Raw genomic sequence first — 18,268 nt, 5'->3', positions numbered from 1 at the left:
TCTTCTGTCCTGGTTATCTACCTCTCTCTGACAAGGGAGGTAGAAGGAAGAAGGAAGCCTTGCTGGATTCTTTCAGCCTCTGCTTGAAGGGGAACACCCACCATCCTGGGGCAGTTCTTTGGAATTTTAGAGTTCTGACTGATTACATTAAAGAAGAACTTTTTGTGGCCCTGTAAACTCTCATCCATTAGTTTTAGTCCTGTCCCCTAGATACACGGAATAAGCTTGTTTGAAGATTAAAGTCAAGCTCCCTAAAGTTCTCTTTTCTGAAAGAACTGACCCTAGGTTCCCCACTGGGGTAAGGTTTCACATCCCTGACTGCTCTGGTTACTCTTCTTTCTAGGTGCTGGTTTGCTAGATTCCTCTTAAGTGTGTTGCAAGGAAATGCCTCCTGAGCTCTTCCTGGAGGTCTAAACCAGCATGGTATCATATTCAGCACTGTTCCTTTTCTTGGAGCCTAAGCTGGCATGGCTGTTTTTGATAGCATCCTTTCCTTTTATTGATGACCTTGGCATGAGCAGCACACTGCCACTACCAGGGTGAGAGCAAAAGATGCAATAGAGTCTGGCAGGACCTGGGTAATTTTACACAAGATAGACTGGGGACCTGGCTGGGGGAAAGGACACAGACAGAGATGTGGAGCTATAAAGATGGCTGCAATCACCATCTGCAGTGATTTTGGAGCCCAAAAAAATAAAGTCTGACACTGTTTCCACTGTTTCCCTATCTATTTCCCATGAAATGATGGGACCGCATGCCATGATCTTCGTTTTCTGAATGTTGAGCTTTAAGCCAACTTTTTCACTCTCCTCTTTCACTTTCATCAAGAGGCTTTTGAGTTCCTCTTCACTTTCTGCCATAACGGTGCTATCATCTGCATATCTGAGGTTATTCATATTTCTCCCACCAATCTTGAGTCCAGCTTGTGTTTCTTCCAGTCCAGGGTTTCTCATGATGTACTCCGCATATAAATTAAATAAGCAGAGTGACAATATACAGCCTTGACGTACTCCTTTTCCTATTTGGAACCAGTCTGTTGTTCCATGTCCAGTTCTAACTGTTGCTTCCTGACCTGCAACAGATTTCTCAAGAGGCAGGTCAGGTGGTCTGGTATTCCCATCTCTTTCAGAATTTTCCACAGTTTATTGTGATCCACACAGTCAAAGGCTTTGGCATAGTCAATAAAGCAGAAACAGATGTTTTTCTGGAACTCTCTTGCGTTTTCCATGATCCAGCAGATGTTGGCAATTTGATCTCTGGTTCCTCTGCCTTTTCTAAAACCAGCTTGAACATCAGGAAGTTCACGGTTCACGTATTGCTGAAGCCTGGCTTGGAGAATTTTGAGCATTACTTTAGTACTTTACTAGCATGTAAGATGAGTGCAATTGTGCGGTAGTTTGAGCATTCTTGGGCATTGCCTTTCTTTGGGATTGGAATGAAAACTGACCTTTTCCAGTCCTGTGGTCACTGCTGAGTTTTCCAAATTTGCTGGCATATTGAGTGCAGCACTTTCACAGCATCATCTTTCAGGATTTGAAATAGCTCAACTGGAATGCCATCACCTCCACTAGCTTTGTTCATAGTGATGCTTTCTAAGGCCCACTTGACTTCACATTTCAGGATGTCTGAAGTTGATGGCAGATGCTATCTGCCTGAAGTGAGGAGAACTTCAAGGAAATAAAAGTTTGGAAAAATCCAGATGCCATTGCTTCATATGTTGTGATGATGTAGCCAGACTCTAAGAGGCCCCCACTGGGTCTAACCTCCTGATATTCATACTCTTTGAGGTTGGCCTGAGTAACAAATATGAGGCTGTGGAAATAATGGCATATTACTTCTGAGATTAGGTTATGAAAGATGTTGTGGTTGCTGCCTTGCTCTCTATGAACATTTGCTCTGGAGGAAGTCAGCTACCATATCATGAAGATAATCACGCAGCCTTATAGACTGAACTGCTTGGTAAACTGAGGCCTCTTGCCAACAGTCAGAGGCCATGTGGGAGTCATATTGGAAGAGCCTCCTTTAATCCGTTAAATCTTCAGATGATTGCAGCCCTGGTAAACATCTTGACTGCAGTCTCTTGAGACCACAAGCCAGAACCATGCAGCTAAAGTTCTCCTGAATTTCTGATGCACAAAAAATGTGAGATAATGTTTATTACTGTTTTAGTTACTAAGCTACTGTGTTTTAAGTTACTAAGCTCAGAGGAATTTGTTATGCAGCTTCAGGTAACTAATACTGATGGATAGAAGGGAGGAATGAAGAATAAAGGCTCCACATTCTAGGCCTGGACTTGTCCTAACCCCAAGGGTGGAACAGGTGTTAGTGTCATTCATTTATGTCCATTCTGGACACTGCTGACCACGTATGGCTAAAAGATGACAAGAAGAAAGGGCTTCATGTCCTTTTGTTTCCTCTTCGTTCTCTGCCTTCTTTTTGTTTTTAGGGAGAGGACTAGGAAGACATTGAGAACTTACATAGATTTTGTTTTTGACTTGTCAGTGGCCCCTGAGAAAACCTGCATTGGTCTTTGTCCATTTGTTACTAGGCTGTGGGTCCTTGAGAGCAGGGCTTAGATCTTTATTTATATCCCCATCACCTACCAAGTGAACATATATGAACAACAGATGAAATTAAGGGGGTAGATGAAATCTCTTTCTCTTCTCCTAAATTCTGCCGATTCCATTCTTAGAATGGTTCCTGAAGTGGAACCACTTCACTCACAGATCATCAATGAAGTCTTGATAACAGCATGCATGCCATTAGTTATTTTCACTGTTAACCCCTTGCTGTGCTGTGCTTAGTTGCTCAGTCTTGTCCAACTCTGCGACGTGAAGAACTATAGCCTGCTAGGCTTCTCTGTCCATAGGGGTTCTCATGGCAAGACTGGGTTGCCATGTACACCTCCAGGGGATCTTCCTAATCCAGAGATCCAACCCAGGTCTCCCACACTGCAGGCAGATTCTTTACCATCTGAGTCATCCAAGGAAGCCCACTATTAACCCTCCCCACCACCTATTTCACTATTTTAAAAATCCTCCTATTTAAGCACTTGCTTTTAAGATCTTCCTTTTACTTTTCCATCCCATTTCTTCTCTGAAATGCTGCTTTAACTGTTGCTCAAGCTCCCATGATGCAGGAACACATAAAGAAATTTTCTATCAATACACCAGCAATATACTACTCTCGGGTGTCCAAAGTCACAGTGGGAGGAATCTTGAACTGAAGCTAGGAGCATTAATTCTGGGCTGCTGTCACTGATTGGTCTATATGTCCTTGGGCAAGTTGCTTCCCCTCTCTGGACCTCAGTTTATCTTATTTTTTTTTTTTTAATATTTTTTAAATTTTAAAATCTTTAATTCTTACATGCATTCCCAAACATGAACCCCCCTTGGACCTCAGTTTATCTTAAACTGAGATAGTAAGTCTAGATGAGCTTTTAAGTCATTGGGTTCTCATAACAAGTTAGGATTCCAAGATGCAATCCAGAAGTGAAATCTGTATACCTCTGAGCAACTGTTATGATTACAGTACAAGGTTCCTTGGACTTCTCTTTATTAGCCCAAGGATATTGCCTCAGTGAAAGGCTATCTGGTTTACTGGGAAAAACCTTCTAGTTTTGACAGACATGATCTCTGTGGTTCCAGTTTTGTCACTTACTCTGGGTGATCCTGAAATAGCTCAACAGAATTCCATCACCTCCACTAGCGTTGCTCAGAGTGATGCTTCCTAAGGTCCACTGGACTTCGCATTCCAGGATGTCTGGTTCTAGATGAGTGATCACACCATCGTGATTATCTGGGTCATGAAGATCTTTTTGTACAGTTCTTCTGTGTATACTTGCAACCTCTTCTTAATATCTTCTGCTTCTGTTAGGTCCATACCATTTCTGTCCTTTATTGAGCCCATCTTTGCATGAAATGTTCCCTTGGTATCTCTAATTTTCTTGAAGAGATCTCTAGTCTTTTCCATTCTATTGTTTTCCTCTACTTCTTTGCATTGATCACTGAGGAAGGGTTTCTTATCTCTCCTTGCTAGTCTTTGGAACTCTTCATTCAGATCGGTATATCTTTCCTTTTCTCCTTTGTCTTTCTCTTCTCTTCACAGCTATTTGTAAGGAATCACTGCACATCATGACTGCAGCCATGAAAAGACGCTTGCTCCTTGGAAGAAAAGTTATGACCAACCTAGGCAGCATATTAAAAAGTAGAGACATTACTTTGCCAACAAAGGTCTGTCTAGTCAAAGCTATAGTTCTTCCAGTAGTCATGTATGGATGTGAAAGTTGGGCTATAAGAAAGCTGAGCGCAGAAGAATTGATGCTTTTGAACTGTGGTGTTGGAGAAGACTCTTGAGAGTCCCTTGGACTGCAAGGAGATCCAACCAGTCAATCCTAAAGGAAATCAGTCATGAATATTCATTGGAAGTACTGATGCTGAAACTCCAAACTTTGGCCACCTGATGGGAAGACCTGGCTCATTGGAAAAGACCCTGATACTGGGAAAGATTGAAGGCGCGAGGAGAAGGGGACGACAGAAGATGAGATGGTTGGATGGCATCACCAACTCAATGGACATGAGTTTGAGTAAGCTCCAGGAGTTGGTGATGACAGGGAGGCCGGGCGTGCTGCAGTCCATGGGGTCGCAAACAACTGGACACGACTGAGCGACTGAACTGAATTGGGTGATCTTAGGCAAATTCTTCTCTCTGGATCAGAGCATGGAGGTTGCTGGTACACAGAAGAGGGTCGAAGATGTGGAAATGATTTGGACATCTTTGCCCAATTCCTTTTCCAGATCCTGGGAGGCTCAGCCCCGAAGCGGGGTCCCAGCCGGCTAGTAGTCCCTTTCCTGCTGCTGCTGCTGCTAAGTCACTTCAGTCGTGTCCGACTCTGTGTGACCCCATAGACGGCAGCCTACCAGGCTCCCCCGTCCCTGGGATTCTCCAGGCAAGAACACTGGAGTGGGTTGCCATTTCCTTCTCCTAGGGACTACGTAAACTAGCTTTAAACTAGTTTTGCTGAGCTTCAGCGGTAGCTACAGGTGAGTTCTTAAAGGGGCCGCCAGAGCTTGGGTAATACGTGAAGCTGTTGACTTGGAGGGAGTTGCAGGCAAGGGAGAATGAATGAGAAAACGAACGAACCAATTTTCTATTCCCTTCCTTAAATGCATTCATACTTGGAATTAATCACTTAGATTTAAAAAATTCTCTGGCAAAACCTTCAATTTCTTATCAGATTAACTAATCTCCATATTTTACCTACCCTTCTTTAACTCAGTTCCTCCAAAACTTTTACTGAGGGGCTAACAGTAACTTGAAAAAATTAGCACCAAGTGTAAGAATGCAGAGACGGCACCCCTCCCCCTCGCAAACACCTCCCTTTTCCCCCTCCCAGGCCCCGCCCTTTCCCGCCCCCTATCGTGGGTGGTGCAGTCGACACCTCCCTGAGAATGCTTTTCCAGGTTGGGGATCCACCCCCGGGGTGGATCTCTCCGGCAGAGTTGGAAACGACACGCATTTAGTGAGGTTAAAGGGTGTCTCGGAATGTGTGTCCTGGATCTGGTGTAGGTGAGGTCACATTTCTCTTCCGACACTGTCACTCTTCCTCGCCTGGTGCGCTACTCGCTCAGAGCCGCGGGACACACCGGTGGGCTAGGACGAGGTAAAGGCGGGCTCTTCCAGGGCGCCCTGGCCCACCTGTAGAGTCTGTGCGTCAACTCCTTTGTTCTCAGAACCACTTCGGTGGCCGCGCCTTTACGCAAGGAGGTTCACTTCGACGTTCCTCAGGTCCCCTTCTGCCGTCCCCAGCCCCCTCCTGGCCCTCCTCCCTCTTCGAACCCAAAGGTTGCAGCGCTGAGAGCCCGGGGCTCGGCGCGAGCCGCCTCCTCACTTCCCATTGGCTGAGAGCGCTGGGAAAGCGGTCACGTGGGGGCGCGGCAATCCAGATCAAGGGCCGCCATCTTGGCGGAAAGTTTGGGGGGAGAGCGGTTGGGGGCGCGGAAGGAGGCGAGGTTCCGGGGGTGTGGCGGCTAAGAGCTGAGAAGGCGAGCGGGCTAGCGGGTACCGGCGAGTGAGGAGGCGCCGGCGGCTGAGGCGGAGGAAGAGGCAACGGGGGTGCAGCCGCCGAGGGGAGCTCCTCCCCCGTTCCCTCACCCCCCTCTGCACAGCTCCGCAAGCCCCGGGTGGGGCGGGGGGACGTGGAGCGGGGCAGGGCGGGGGAGACGGGCCGGGGCGCACCCCAGCTCCGGGCGCACGCCACTCGCAGGAACTTTGTGGCGGCGCCGCAGGTGTGGGGGCCCGCGGAGGTGTGCATGTGGGGCACGAGGGCGTCGGAGAGCGGCCGCTGTCCTGTCCGGCCCTCGCTGGAGTAGCTCGGAGGAAGCCAACAAGGAATCAGGCAAGCGAGAGGAGGGGGCCCGAGCAGGGCGGGGTGATCAATCCAGTTGGTTCCTTCTCGGACTGCTTTACAGTCTCTGCTGGTTTAGGGGCCAAGGGTCGGAGCGCCTCTTCACCCCCCAGTAGCAGGTGGGGGGTATGCTTTCTTATGCCGGGGGAGGGGTGGCCCCACGTCTAGCATTAAGCTCCCTTTGGAGAAGGGGCAGCTTTCGAGGAGAGTTTGGCAGCTTGCTCCTGTCTGCTCTTAATTTGCAGGGGAACCCAACCTTAGGTTAAAGCTTTCTACATTGACACTGCTGGGTTTTGAGGCTCTTTCTCCTTTGACTTGGGAAAACTTTGCCAGGTGGACTTTTCAAATAGGGCTAGGAGTTTTTCGATTTGAGAGTTAGAGGTAAATGCTAGGTTAACCTCGATTCTGTTCTTTTCTGAATTCAGTTCTGTTTCCTTTCTGTTTTGTGTTCTAAGGTGTGTGCTCTCTTCCTGATTCTGGAGAAAAATGCCGGTCCGGAAGCAAGGTGAGAGTTTACTTCGGAACTCTTGTGGGTATCCCTTGCTTTTTTCTGTTTTGTGCTTGCTATGTTTTACAGATGTTTGTGTAACTGATGAGACAGCCCAGCCTTAGCCTTATTACTTACGGAATCTAAGCCTCAATCATTCAGAAGATGGAAACACCTAAGTGTTTGTCAAACTTTTTTCCCTTGACATCTCTGTAGTGACTGGAGAGGCAATTAACTTTTTTCCCTCAGAAATGTCTTTTTTAAAAGTTTGTGTTGGCGTTTTAATATTTCATTTAAATCATTCTTAGTAAACCCTTTCGTGAACGAATGTGGAATACTAGCTAAGAACTACTAGTTTTGAAAGAATATTTGAATTATAATGATGGATTGTAGTAATCAGTGTTTGTATATCAGATCAACTGAAACTATGTTACTGGTTAAATGATCACTAGAACACATTGGTTACAAACTACTCACCTTGTTTTATTGTGACATAATGAACAGTTTTTGGATTATTTCATTTCTAAGGACTATATGTACAGGAACATAGTAGCATGGATCGACTTGGAGGTTTGGAGAATTGTTTAGGTTATCTTGCAGAGTATTTTGCTGCATAGCTAGTTTGTAATACTTCCTTGTAAGTATATAATTTTAATCAAACTTTTTTTTTCTTTTCAGATACCCAGAGAGCACTGCACCTTTTGGAAGATTATCGTTCGAAACTAAGCCAAACAGAAGACAGACAGCTCAGAAGTTCCATAGAACGGGTTATTAACATATTCCAGAGCAACCTCTTTCAGGCTTTAATAGGTGGGAATTAAAACTTTATTTGTGACCATTGTGTGTCAGCTGGGCTTAAGGCTTCTCTGAATTCACTTATTTTAAACTTAAGAGAGTGATAGACTTGGCTCTCTGTGAGGCATGCAGTTACTTGAACATCCAGTGAATTGTGTATTTTGATACTTAGACCAATATCTTTTCCAGAAATATCTAATAACCAAAAAAACTTTCAGTATGATTATTTCAGTGGTCTTTGATAACAAAGCATTAAAAAATGAAGAGGTTGCAAAAAGTAATGACTGAATAACTGTTAGCTTGTTTCTTTGTTGGTTTTGTTATTTCTCTGGAATCTCTGAAAATGTTTGAAAAGTTCTGTGTTTAAGAACATTCATTCTCTTAATATAGACCTCTGTTTAAACTTGGCATTTGTAGAATTACAGTTTTAAACTTGAAAAATGATCTTACAGATAATCTTGGTCTAATCTTGTTTTACAGATAAAAATATTGAATATTCTTAACTCTAACTTAAATTTGATGTGGTTCATTGTTTTAAAGGAGAACTGAACAAGGGTGCTGAGTTCTACTCCTGATAGTGCTATTGATTGGATGAGATGGTATAAATCATATAATCTTTTCTAGGTCCCTACATTAGCTGTAGCATGTGGATGCAGTGGAACAGTGGCTTTTAACCTTTTTCCTAAAAAGTAGCTAGATTCTTTTTTAAAGCAAAAGCTTATATTTTGTACACAATTCCCGGTATATAAAACAAGATGATCTGTTCTGGGCCTCTTCTCTAGGTACCTTGAAAAGTTTACAAACCACTGAACTAGAAAAATTGTCCCTTTCAATTTCAAGAATAAAATGCATTTTTATTAATCAATGACTATATAACATATTAAAATAAAACATTTCATTGCATTACATTTTTTTCCTCAGTAGTTACAGCCTTATATCTGTGTATCGATGGAGTAACTTTTGATGTGATTTGAGGTTAATGTATCTTATCCTACTTTCAAATTAATGTATTCTATCAAATAGCTTATTGGTAAATTGATACTCTACTAAATCAGTTTTAGAATTAAAGAAAACGTTAAAGAAGATCACTCAATACACTTAAATATAATTTAGCATTATTATAAACTTTTGAAAACATACACGACAACAGAGAGAACAGTATAATGAACTATTATATGTCTGTCACTCATGTTTAAAAATGACCAGTATTTTGCTTATTTTGTTTTTGGACATTTATTACATTTGAATTTCTAAGTTCTGGGGTTTAAGGTCCAAATGGATCAATTGGATTCGTCTGAAAAAACAACAAAGGAAGGGAAAATCATTTTTAGTTATTTTCTAAATCACCATTAAACCTAGGAATGTTTTATTTAGTAGGCTCACCATTTAGGAAAAAGTAGTATGACTTGTATGTCTTATTTTATATGTAATTCATAGATAGATGAAGTTCTCTGTGTGGAGTCCATGACTTAAGAAAATGATTAGTGAAGTAGTCAACCAGAACCAACACTTAGATTGAGATGGGAAGTAGATTTGCAATGTTGATGGGGATTTTTTTTTTTTTTTGGATATATTCTGCCTCCCCTATTTTGAATGTGTTTATTCTTATGCATAATTGAATTCTGATAGAGTTAGTTTTGTAATTGTAACTTATACTTGTCAATCTTCTTTGTCCTGTGTAATTTTATTGGTTGTGAATTTAAGCTTTGCTGTTTAGGTTTACTTATATTTTAAGGTCATATAGAATATAGTATCAGATTTTGGTGTGAGGAAAGTAATACATTTTAGGAATTTTGAAACAAGTAAATTTAGTAAAGGTTTTTTGTGTTTCTATACTGTAATTGAATTAATTGTTCACACTATTAGTTAATAAATACAGTTTCTGGTACATGCTTAAGTTGGATTAATTTTTGGAAAATTTTTAGGTCAGTAAGATTGTCTTTCGTTTGCACCTGTACCATTGATTTTGAAACAGTGTGATAGTTTTTTAAACCTGTAAATTACCCTAAGTTAAACTAGAGTCCATTGTGTTTATAGTATGTACTGAAAAATTCTGTTAACTGTTTTTTCCTTTAGTAGGTAGTACTTCATCTTCTGAGGTGATACTTGTGAATCATTGAATTAAAGGAGACCTAGGGACTTGACCACTAATTGTTGAAAATCATATATGGTGCTTAAGTTTTTTACTTTAAGAGTTTGGAAGTCATTTCCTTAGACTATAATGAATTACTTAGTTACTACTTGGACTTGCAGTCTGCAACAGTTATTTATTGAGTGATTCTTGAATTGGTAGTTTGTATCCACTGTTTCCATGCATTTATAACAGCTTTGTGCAAGGACCTAAGTTGTCATGGGATCCCCCTACCCTGTAGTTGATATATTATTAGGGTTAGGCTCTTGGCACCTTGAGGGCTTCCTTGGTGGCTCAACAGTAAAGAATCCACCTGCAGTGCAGGAGACACGGGTTCAGTCCCTGGGTCGGAAAGATACCCTGGCGAAGGAGATGGCAACCCACTCCAGTATTCTTGTCTGAGAAAACCCATGAAGAGAGGACCCTGGCAGACTAGTCCATGGGGTTGCAAGAGTTGGACACCACTTAGCCACTAAACCACCACCACTTTGTTGTTATTCAGAGGAATAGGCATGCACATACAGCGCTATATCTGTTCTAAGATACCAATTTTAAAAACTAACATCTCTGAACTTGGGATGAATTTTATAGTGGATATATATTAGCATTGGTTTTACATTCTTAGTGGCATGTGAAATAATGGTGCATTTTATAGTTGATAGTGTCAGTATCAGTATCCTCAATTCAGTGAAATATGGTAATCATTGTTCTTGCTCTGAGGCTTGGTAGTAGTATCCTTGAAGGATGGTTTGTCGATTTAAAAATTATTGAAAGTAGAAAAGATTTTATTAACTTCTGAGTTTCAGCTAAGTTGTTTCTTTAGAGGTGAGTATTTAAATTATAGTTTTAAATAAGTCCGTGAACTGTGCATTTAAAAAAAATTTATTCCCCAAACATCTGGTGTTATTTTTGTATAAATGGGAAATAAAGTCCACCTAATTTTAATCCCTGATTTAGGTGAGAGCAAGTTAAAAACTTAGTGTATTTGATTTTGTAGTCTCATTTTCTGTACTTCTAGTTGGACATTTTGTGAGTAAAATAGATTGGATATGGTTTGATGACAGCTGTTAGGGTCCATAGTGGTTTGCGGTCATCTCTCATTCTCAGGTTTGTCTGGGATCAGAGAGGATCTCGGTGGTCCTCAAAGATTTTGTACCGGTCTAGACCTCTGTAGGGTCAATGTTTTTTAAAAGTTTATACTTTAAGGAGAATGTTTTTAATGATGGAATTTACATATTTTGAAAAGCGTATTCAGTAGTCAAAGTTTACGAACTTCCAGCTATAATGGTAAAATGTCAGAGTTCCTTAGATTTTTTGCTTATTATTGGCCTCAGTGATATAATATGTTAGTGTATCATTGTGCACCTGTGTGTGTGTGTGTAGGTTTGAGGAAGGAAAACAGTTATAACAGAATATGGATCAGACTATTGGCTACAACTTTATGGAATTGGAGGAAAATTTTATTAACTTTCTGGTTGGTGGTTTTGATTGAATTGGGTTGTTACTTATTTGTTACTCTTGCTTTGAGGCAATACTATGAAAAAGCAGAAGCTGGCTGAATTTCTTTAGAACCTTGCAATCACAGAGAGCTGTAAAAGCATCTTTAAATATTTCTTCTAGCCCTGGTTATTTTATCTATGTAGGGACAGTTTTTTTCATATTAAAAATTTCCTTTTCCAATAATTTTTCTGATATACTATCCAGGTATTACATTTAGTTGTCAAGTCTCTTTATTGTTGCTGTCAGTTGCTGTGTCATGTCCAACTCTTTGTGGCCCCATGGACTGCAGCACGCCAAGCTTCCCTGTCCTTCCTGTCCCCTGTTCTTCACCATCTCCCAGAGCTTGCTGAAACTGACTGTCCATTCAGTCAGTGATGCCACCCAACCATCTTGTCCTCTGTCATCCTCTTCTGCCTTCAGCCTTTCCCAGCATCAGGGTCTTTTCTGATGCTCCAGCTCTTTGCATCAGTTGGCTAGAGTACTGGTGCTTCAGCTTCAGCATCTGTCCTTCTAATGAATATTCAGGGTTGATTTCCTTTAAGATTGACTGGTTTAGTCTCCCTGAAGTCCAAGGGACTCTCAAGAGTCTTCTCCAACACCACAGTTCAAAAGTATCAATTCTTCAATGCTCAGCCTTCTTTATGGCCCAACTCTCACATTCATACACGACTACTGGAAAAACCATAGCTTTGACTAGATGGACCTTTGTTGGCAAAGTAATGTCTCTGCTTTTTAATATGCTGTCTAGATTGGTCATAGCTTTTCTTCCAAGGAGCAAGCGTCTTTTAATTTCATGGCTGCAGTCACCATCTGTAGTGATTTTGGAGCCCCCCCAAAATAGTCTCTCACTGTTTCCATTGTTTCCCCTATCTGTTTGCCATGAAGTGATGGGACCAGATGCCATGATCTTAGTTTTTTTGAATGTTTGAGTTTTAAACCAGCTTTTTCAGTCTCCTCTTTCACCTCATCCAGAGGTCCTTTAGTTCCTCTTTGCTTTCTGCCATAAGGGTGGTGTCATCTGGTTATCTGACGTTATTGATATTTCTCCAGCTTGTGCTTGATATTCCAGCTTGTGCTTCATCCAGCCCTGCATTTTGCGTGATGTACTCTGCATATAAATTAAATAAGCAGGGTGACAATATACAGCCTTGACATACTCCTTTCCCAATTTTGGGGCTTCCCTGGTGGCTCAGATGCTAAAGCATCTGCCTGCAATGCAGGAGACCTGGGTTCGGTCCCTGAGTTGGGAAGATCCCCTGAAGAAGGAAATGGCAACCCACTCTAGTACTCTTGCCTGGAAAATCCCATGGCTACAGTAGGCTGCAGTCCATGTGGTCGCAAAGAGTCAGACACGACTGAGCGACTACACTTTCACTTTCCCAATTTTGAATCAGTTGTTCCATGTTCGGTTGTGTTGCTTCTTGACCTGCATACAGGTTTCGCAGGAGACAGGTAAGGTGGTGTGGTATTCCCATCTTTTGAAAAACTTTCCACAGTCTGTGTGATCCACACAGTTAAAGGCTTTAGTGTAATCAATTGAAGCAGAATTAGATGATTTTCTGGAATTCTCTTGCATTTTCTAAGATCCAGCAGATGTTGGCAATTTGATCTCTGGTTCCTCTTTAGTCTTCTTTAATCTGTGCACATTTCCACAGCCTGTGTCTTTTATGACATTAACATATTTGAAGAGTATAGTTCCCCCTGCTCTTATTTTTTTATATAAAGTTTCCTGTTGTAAGTTTGCTAATATTTGCTTGTGATTAAACTCAGGTTATGTATTCTCTGTGTTTCTGTACATCCGGATAGGTACATGATGTCTTCTGCCCTTCATTTAATGTTAATTTTAATCACCCTGTTAAGGCATTGTCTGATTGCTGTAGTCTGTAGTTACTTTTTTCCCCTTTGCAGTTTATAAGCAGTATATGGAGGGGACACTTTAACACCTTGTAGTCTCCCTGCTCTTTAGAGACATTTCCACCTAGGCTTAGCATCCACTGATGATGGTTGCCTGAATCAGTTTTTACTGTGTTGAAAATGACAGTTGAAAGATTGTAGTAGAGTTTTTTTTTAATACAGCAGCACTTTTCTATAGTTTCCAGCTAACTACAGAAAAGTGCTGCTTGGTATTTTACTATAATTAAGAGCACTCCTCTTCCATTTATCTACCTACCTACCTACCTATCTAGCTATCATATTTCTTTCAGTGGTTGATCACTTATTATCATCCTTAAAGATTTGGGTGTTCAGATTGCCTCAGATTTAAGTCTAGTGTAAGTCTTCTCTAGCTTGGCCGTAATGTCTTTATGGCCTTCCCTCATTTTTTTTAAGCACTTCTGTAGTTTTTGGCATAACATGATGTTCATGTTATGAACGCACACTCTAGGTTCATCTTGTGTATAACCTGCCCCAGCCTTAGAATCAACCACTTCTTTGAGAAGTTCTGGTTCCTTTTGATACATACCTTGTTTTAAGGAATATACTATGACTGTTAGTCATATCATATTTAAAGTGTTGGAATAATTTATTTTGGATATTGGCTTGACCTTTTTTCTCTTTCTAGTGTGTGAAACAACAAATTATAATACATGGTTTAAAATTGTATGTACTTTCTTCTTTGGAAATCAAAATGAGTTTTTATTTTTTTATTTTATTTTTTTCAAAATGAGTTTTTAAATGTATGTTGGTTTAGTCAAAAGCAGAGTAATCTGTGCCTGAGTAGGTTTGAATGTTGGATATTTTAGTTTACAAAAACATTGTGCTTGCTTTTAATCAATTAATTGGTAAAATTTTTCTCTCCGAAATGATTGGATTGTATTTCATTGTACATTAGCTGTCTAGTTGTCTTTTGTCTAACCCTCCAGAGTGGAATTCATAAGCATTTATAGTCAGATACGTGTACTTAATATAAAATATTATAAGCAGGAGAATTCTTACAACAGAGATAATCTACTTCTTCCATAGGGTAAAGATCCTTCTAGAATGTTATTCTTGTGTATATATACACTCTTTCATTTTGCAAAACAAAGTCCTGTATACAAATTTTGTGTGTAGAACATGGTGCTCAGTTGCATCTAACTTTTTATGACCCCATGGACTGTAGCCCACGAGGCTCCTCTGTCCATGTAAATTCCAGTATTCTTTCTTTTGTCACCTGTGGTTTTGGTGGAATTGTCCAGGCAAGAATACAGGAGTGGGTTGCCATTTCCTCCTCCAGGGATCTTCTCAACCCAGGAATTGAACCCTGGTCTCCTGCATTGGCAGGCGGATTCTTTACCACTTGAGCCACCTGGGAAGCTCCAAATAAAACATGGTATAATTGATGCTACAATTCAATGGGAATTGATACTTAAAATTGTTATATAAAATGAAAAATATTATCAGATTAAAATTATCCTTAAAAATTAGTCAGGAATTGTTTCTCATTAACTACAGTTCCACTATTTTTCTCTCTAGCGGAGAGAAATAATTCCTTCAGTTGGGCAGCAGATGAAGTAGTTGACTTGTGTTTAAATGACCTTTAGTATTAAAAGCACATAATTCTAGAATCACATTCAGCACAGTGAAATATAGAGAGATGCTATGATAATGGAGTCTACCTGAGGGATCAGTCTTCTCTCTTCTCAGTTTTTATTTGCTGGCATTTGCTTACTGGACTAATAGGAAGAATTTCCCTATTTTTGGTGAAAAGAGGTACTGTGGTTGAATTTGCTTAAGTGTATACTGTGTGACTTCTCTGTGCTATACATTTTAACTATCTTTATCCCACAAAGTTTATCATTATGTGCCTTTCCGTATCAATCGGTTGTGCTGTTTAAAGACTGTTGCACTGTATAGATTTTTCTGTAGTTATAATTTCCCACGAGCATTTAGATGTATAATTTTTCTGAATTATAGACAACATTGCTTTTGTATATGTTCTTCATCCTATATCCTTGATATATTCTTTGGATAAGTTCCTAGAATTGAACTGCTTGGTAAAGGGGATGTGCAACTTTAAAAGGCTTTTGATGTGATTTTTGTTTGTTTGTTTAATTACTGTCAAAAATGTTATATTAATTTAATTTTTTAGATATGTGGAAGAATGACAAATTTACTATCCCTTAAGCACATCAAAGTATTATCTTCTTAGTATTTTCTATTCTGATCTGTAGAAGACACCTGTAGTCATTTTGATGTTTTATTTTGGATAAATAACCAATGATGTAAGAATTTTCTTATATCGTTGTTAATTTCTATGATTTATTTGTTCATGTCATGTGCCCCTCACCACTCTTTTTTTCCATTTTTTTCCTTAGAGGTATAAAATGTCCATTCGAGATATCAATGCTACCTGGCCTTGCAAATTGCATTTGTTTTTAATGCATTGTCGTTTGTTTTTAAAGTAATTTTAAAAAAATTACCCTTGGTATTATGCTTAGACAGACTTTCTTAGCCCTAAGATTATAAAAATATTTACTGTATTCAAATTCTGTCATGGCTTCTTTTTTCAACATTTAAAATTTTAATACATTTGTAAATTATTTTGAATTGAAGTATGAGATTGCTTGTTTTTTAATATAAATTTGTTATTTATTCTCCCTTAAACATTTAAAAAATTATTAGACTTTTTCAGCATTTTTAGGTTTATAGAAAAATTGAGTGGAAAGCACAGTTTCCATATTCTTACCCTTGCACACTCCCATTTCTCATATCATTGACATTTTTATTGGTGTGGTATATTTGTTACAGTTGATAAGCCAGTATTAAATTAACTAAAGTCCATAGTTTATATTAAGATTTGCTCTTTGTGTCAAAACATTGATAAACTTGACATATACATTTGTTGCTTTGACAAATGTATTCACTGTTACAGTATCATCCAGGATAGTTTCACTCCCCTAGAAATCTGTGTTCCACATATTTATCCCTCTGCCCTTCTCACCAAACCCCTGGCAACCACTGATCTTTCTGCTGTCTCTTGCTCCACCTGTTCTTCTCTTTCTCTCTCCTCCTAAATCCCTGGGAACCAGTTATCTTTTTATTGTCTGTATAGTTACGCCTTTTCCAGAATGTTATATAGTTAAAATCTCAAGTGTGTGGCCTTTTCGTATTGATTTCTTTCACATAGCAATATGCATTTTGCTTATCAAAGATAAGGTTTCTCCATGTCTTTTCATGACTTGATAGCGCATATCTATTTTAAGTTTTTAAAGACTTTATTTTTTAGAGCAATTTTAGATTCACAGCAAAATTGAGAAGAAGGTACCTGCCCTCACACATGCATAGACTCTCTCATATTTGGCATCTCCCATGAGAGTGGTGCATTTGCCACAGTTGATGAACCTGCATGAGCACATTATTATCACCCAAAGTCCATAGTTTGACCTTAGTATTCACTCTTGGGTTTGTATAGTCTGTAGGTTTGGACAAATGTGTGATGACCTGTGTCTACCATTGTAGACAGATACTTACGTATATCCACGACACTACAGAATAGTTTTACTGTCCTAAAAATCCTCTGTACTCTGCCTATTCACCTCTCTCATCTCCAACCCCTGGCAATCACTGATATTTTTACTCTCTGTATTGTGATGTTTTCCAGAATGGCATAAAATTGGAATATATGCATATAGCCTTTTTACATTGGCATATACAGCATATAGCCTTTTTACATTGGCTTCTTCCACTTAGTAGTATTCATTTAAGGTTCCTCCACATACATGGGTGTTTTCTGTTGTTGTTTTTAATTTTTTAAGTGTTGAATGATATTCTGTTGTCTGGACGTACTGCAGTTTATTCATTCACCTATCCAAGGGTGTTTGGGTTGCTTCCAGCTTTTGGCAGTCATGAATAAAGTTGCTATAAACATCTGTGTGCAGGTCTTTCTGTGGATATAAGTTTTCATCTCATTTGGATAAATATTGACGAATATGATTGCTGGATTATGTGGTAAGAGTGTGTTTAGTTTTGTAAGAAACCACCAAACAGCTTTCCAAAGTGGCTGTATCATTTTGTATCCCTACTGGTAGTGAATGAGAATTCCTGTTGTTTCATTTTTTGCCAGCAGTAGTTGTTGTCCGTGTTCTGTATTTTGACCTTTCTAATAGATGTACAGTGATACCTTGTTTTAATGTCCATATCCCTGATGATATATGGTGGAATATCTTTTCATATGCCTATTTGCCATCTGTGTGTCTTCTTTGCCAAAGTATCTGTTAAGGTTTATTTTTAAAAAATATTTATTTGGCTGCTTCAGGTGTTAGGTGTGGCATGTGGGATCTTTGATCTTCATTGTGGCAGGAGCAATCTTTAGTTATGGCATGTGGGATCTCTCAGTTGTGGCATGCAAATTCCTTAGTTGCAGCTTGTGATGTTTAGTTCCTTGACCAGGGATTGAACCTACTCCCCTGCATTGACAACCCACTCCAGTATTCTTACCCGAAAAACTCCATGGACAGAGGAGCCTGGTGGGGTACAGTCCATAGGGTTGCAAAGAGTTGGACACAACTGAGCATGTATGCATGCAGCCCTGCAGTGGGAGCTGGGAGTCTTAGCCAGTGGGCCACCAGAGAAGTCACACCTGTTAAGGTGTTTTTCTTAATATTTTTTCCATTAACTAGAATATTACTCATAGATTAGAGATGTCACCTATATTATATTGAAAGATTGAAGGCAAAAGGAGTAGGGCAGCAGAGGAGGCGATGGTAATATAGCATCATTGACTCAAAGAACATGAATCTGAGAAGTCTCTGGGAGATAGTGGATGACAGAGGAGCCTAACATGCTGCAGTCTATGGTTTCAGAAAGAGTTGGACACGACTCAGCAACTAAACAACAACAAATTGTAACTACAAGCTAGAAAACTTTTCCTCAAGTTCCTTTGAGGGTATTTCTGAACTTCTGTACTTCCCTTACTCCTAGTGTTTGCAAACTTTAAATTTTAGCAAGAAAATAATAAATTTTTACTTAG

At 39.9% G+C, this 18,268-nt stretch overlaps 1 protein-coding gene across 22 annotated transcripts in view; it reads left to right on the top strand.

Annotated features, from left to right (window-relative positions):
- Positions 1 to 5,446: 5,446 nt before the first annotated feature.
- DLG1 (discs large MAGUK scaffold protein 1) overlaps positions 5,447 to 18,268 on the top strand; it is a 267,124-nt gene continuing 254,302 nt past the window's right edge. For 6 of the 22 annotated variants that reach the window (XM_060419292.1, XM_060419287.1, XM_060419286.1 and 3 more), the window contains exons 1-3: positions 5,447 to 5,568; positions 6,862 to 6,911; positions 7,572 to 7,703. In XM_060419292.1, coding sequence (XP_060275275.1) covers positions 6,893 to 6,911; positions 7,572 to 7,703 — 151 coding nt within the window. In that variant the 5' untranslated portion in view covers positions 5,447 to 5,568; positions 6,862 to 6,892. Of the gene's footprint in view, positions 5,663 to 5,943; positions 6,398 to 6,861; positions 6,936 to 7,571; positions 7,704 to 18,268 lie in introns of those variants that run through there. The other 16 variants (XM_060419293.1, XM_060419285.1, XM_060419280.1 and 13 more) reach the window with 5 other exon arrangements.

The sequence above is a fragment of the Ovis aries genome, chromosome 1, assembly GCF_016772045.2.
Source record: "Ovis aries strain OAR_USU_Benz2616 breed Rambouillet chromosome 1, ARS-UI_Ramb_v3.0, whole genome shotgun sequence".
Lineage (NCBI taxonomy): Eukaryota > Metazoa > Chordata > Mammalia > Artiodactyla > Bovidae > Ovis > Ovis aries.
This window is presented reverse-complemented; position numbering and strand designations above follow the sequence as displayed.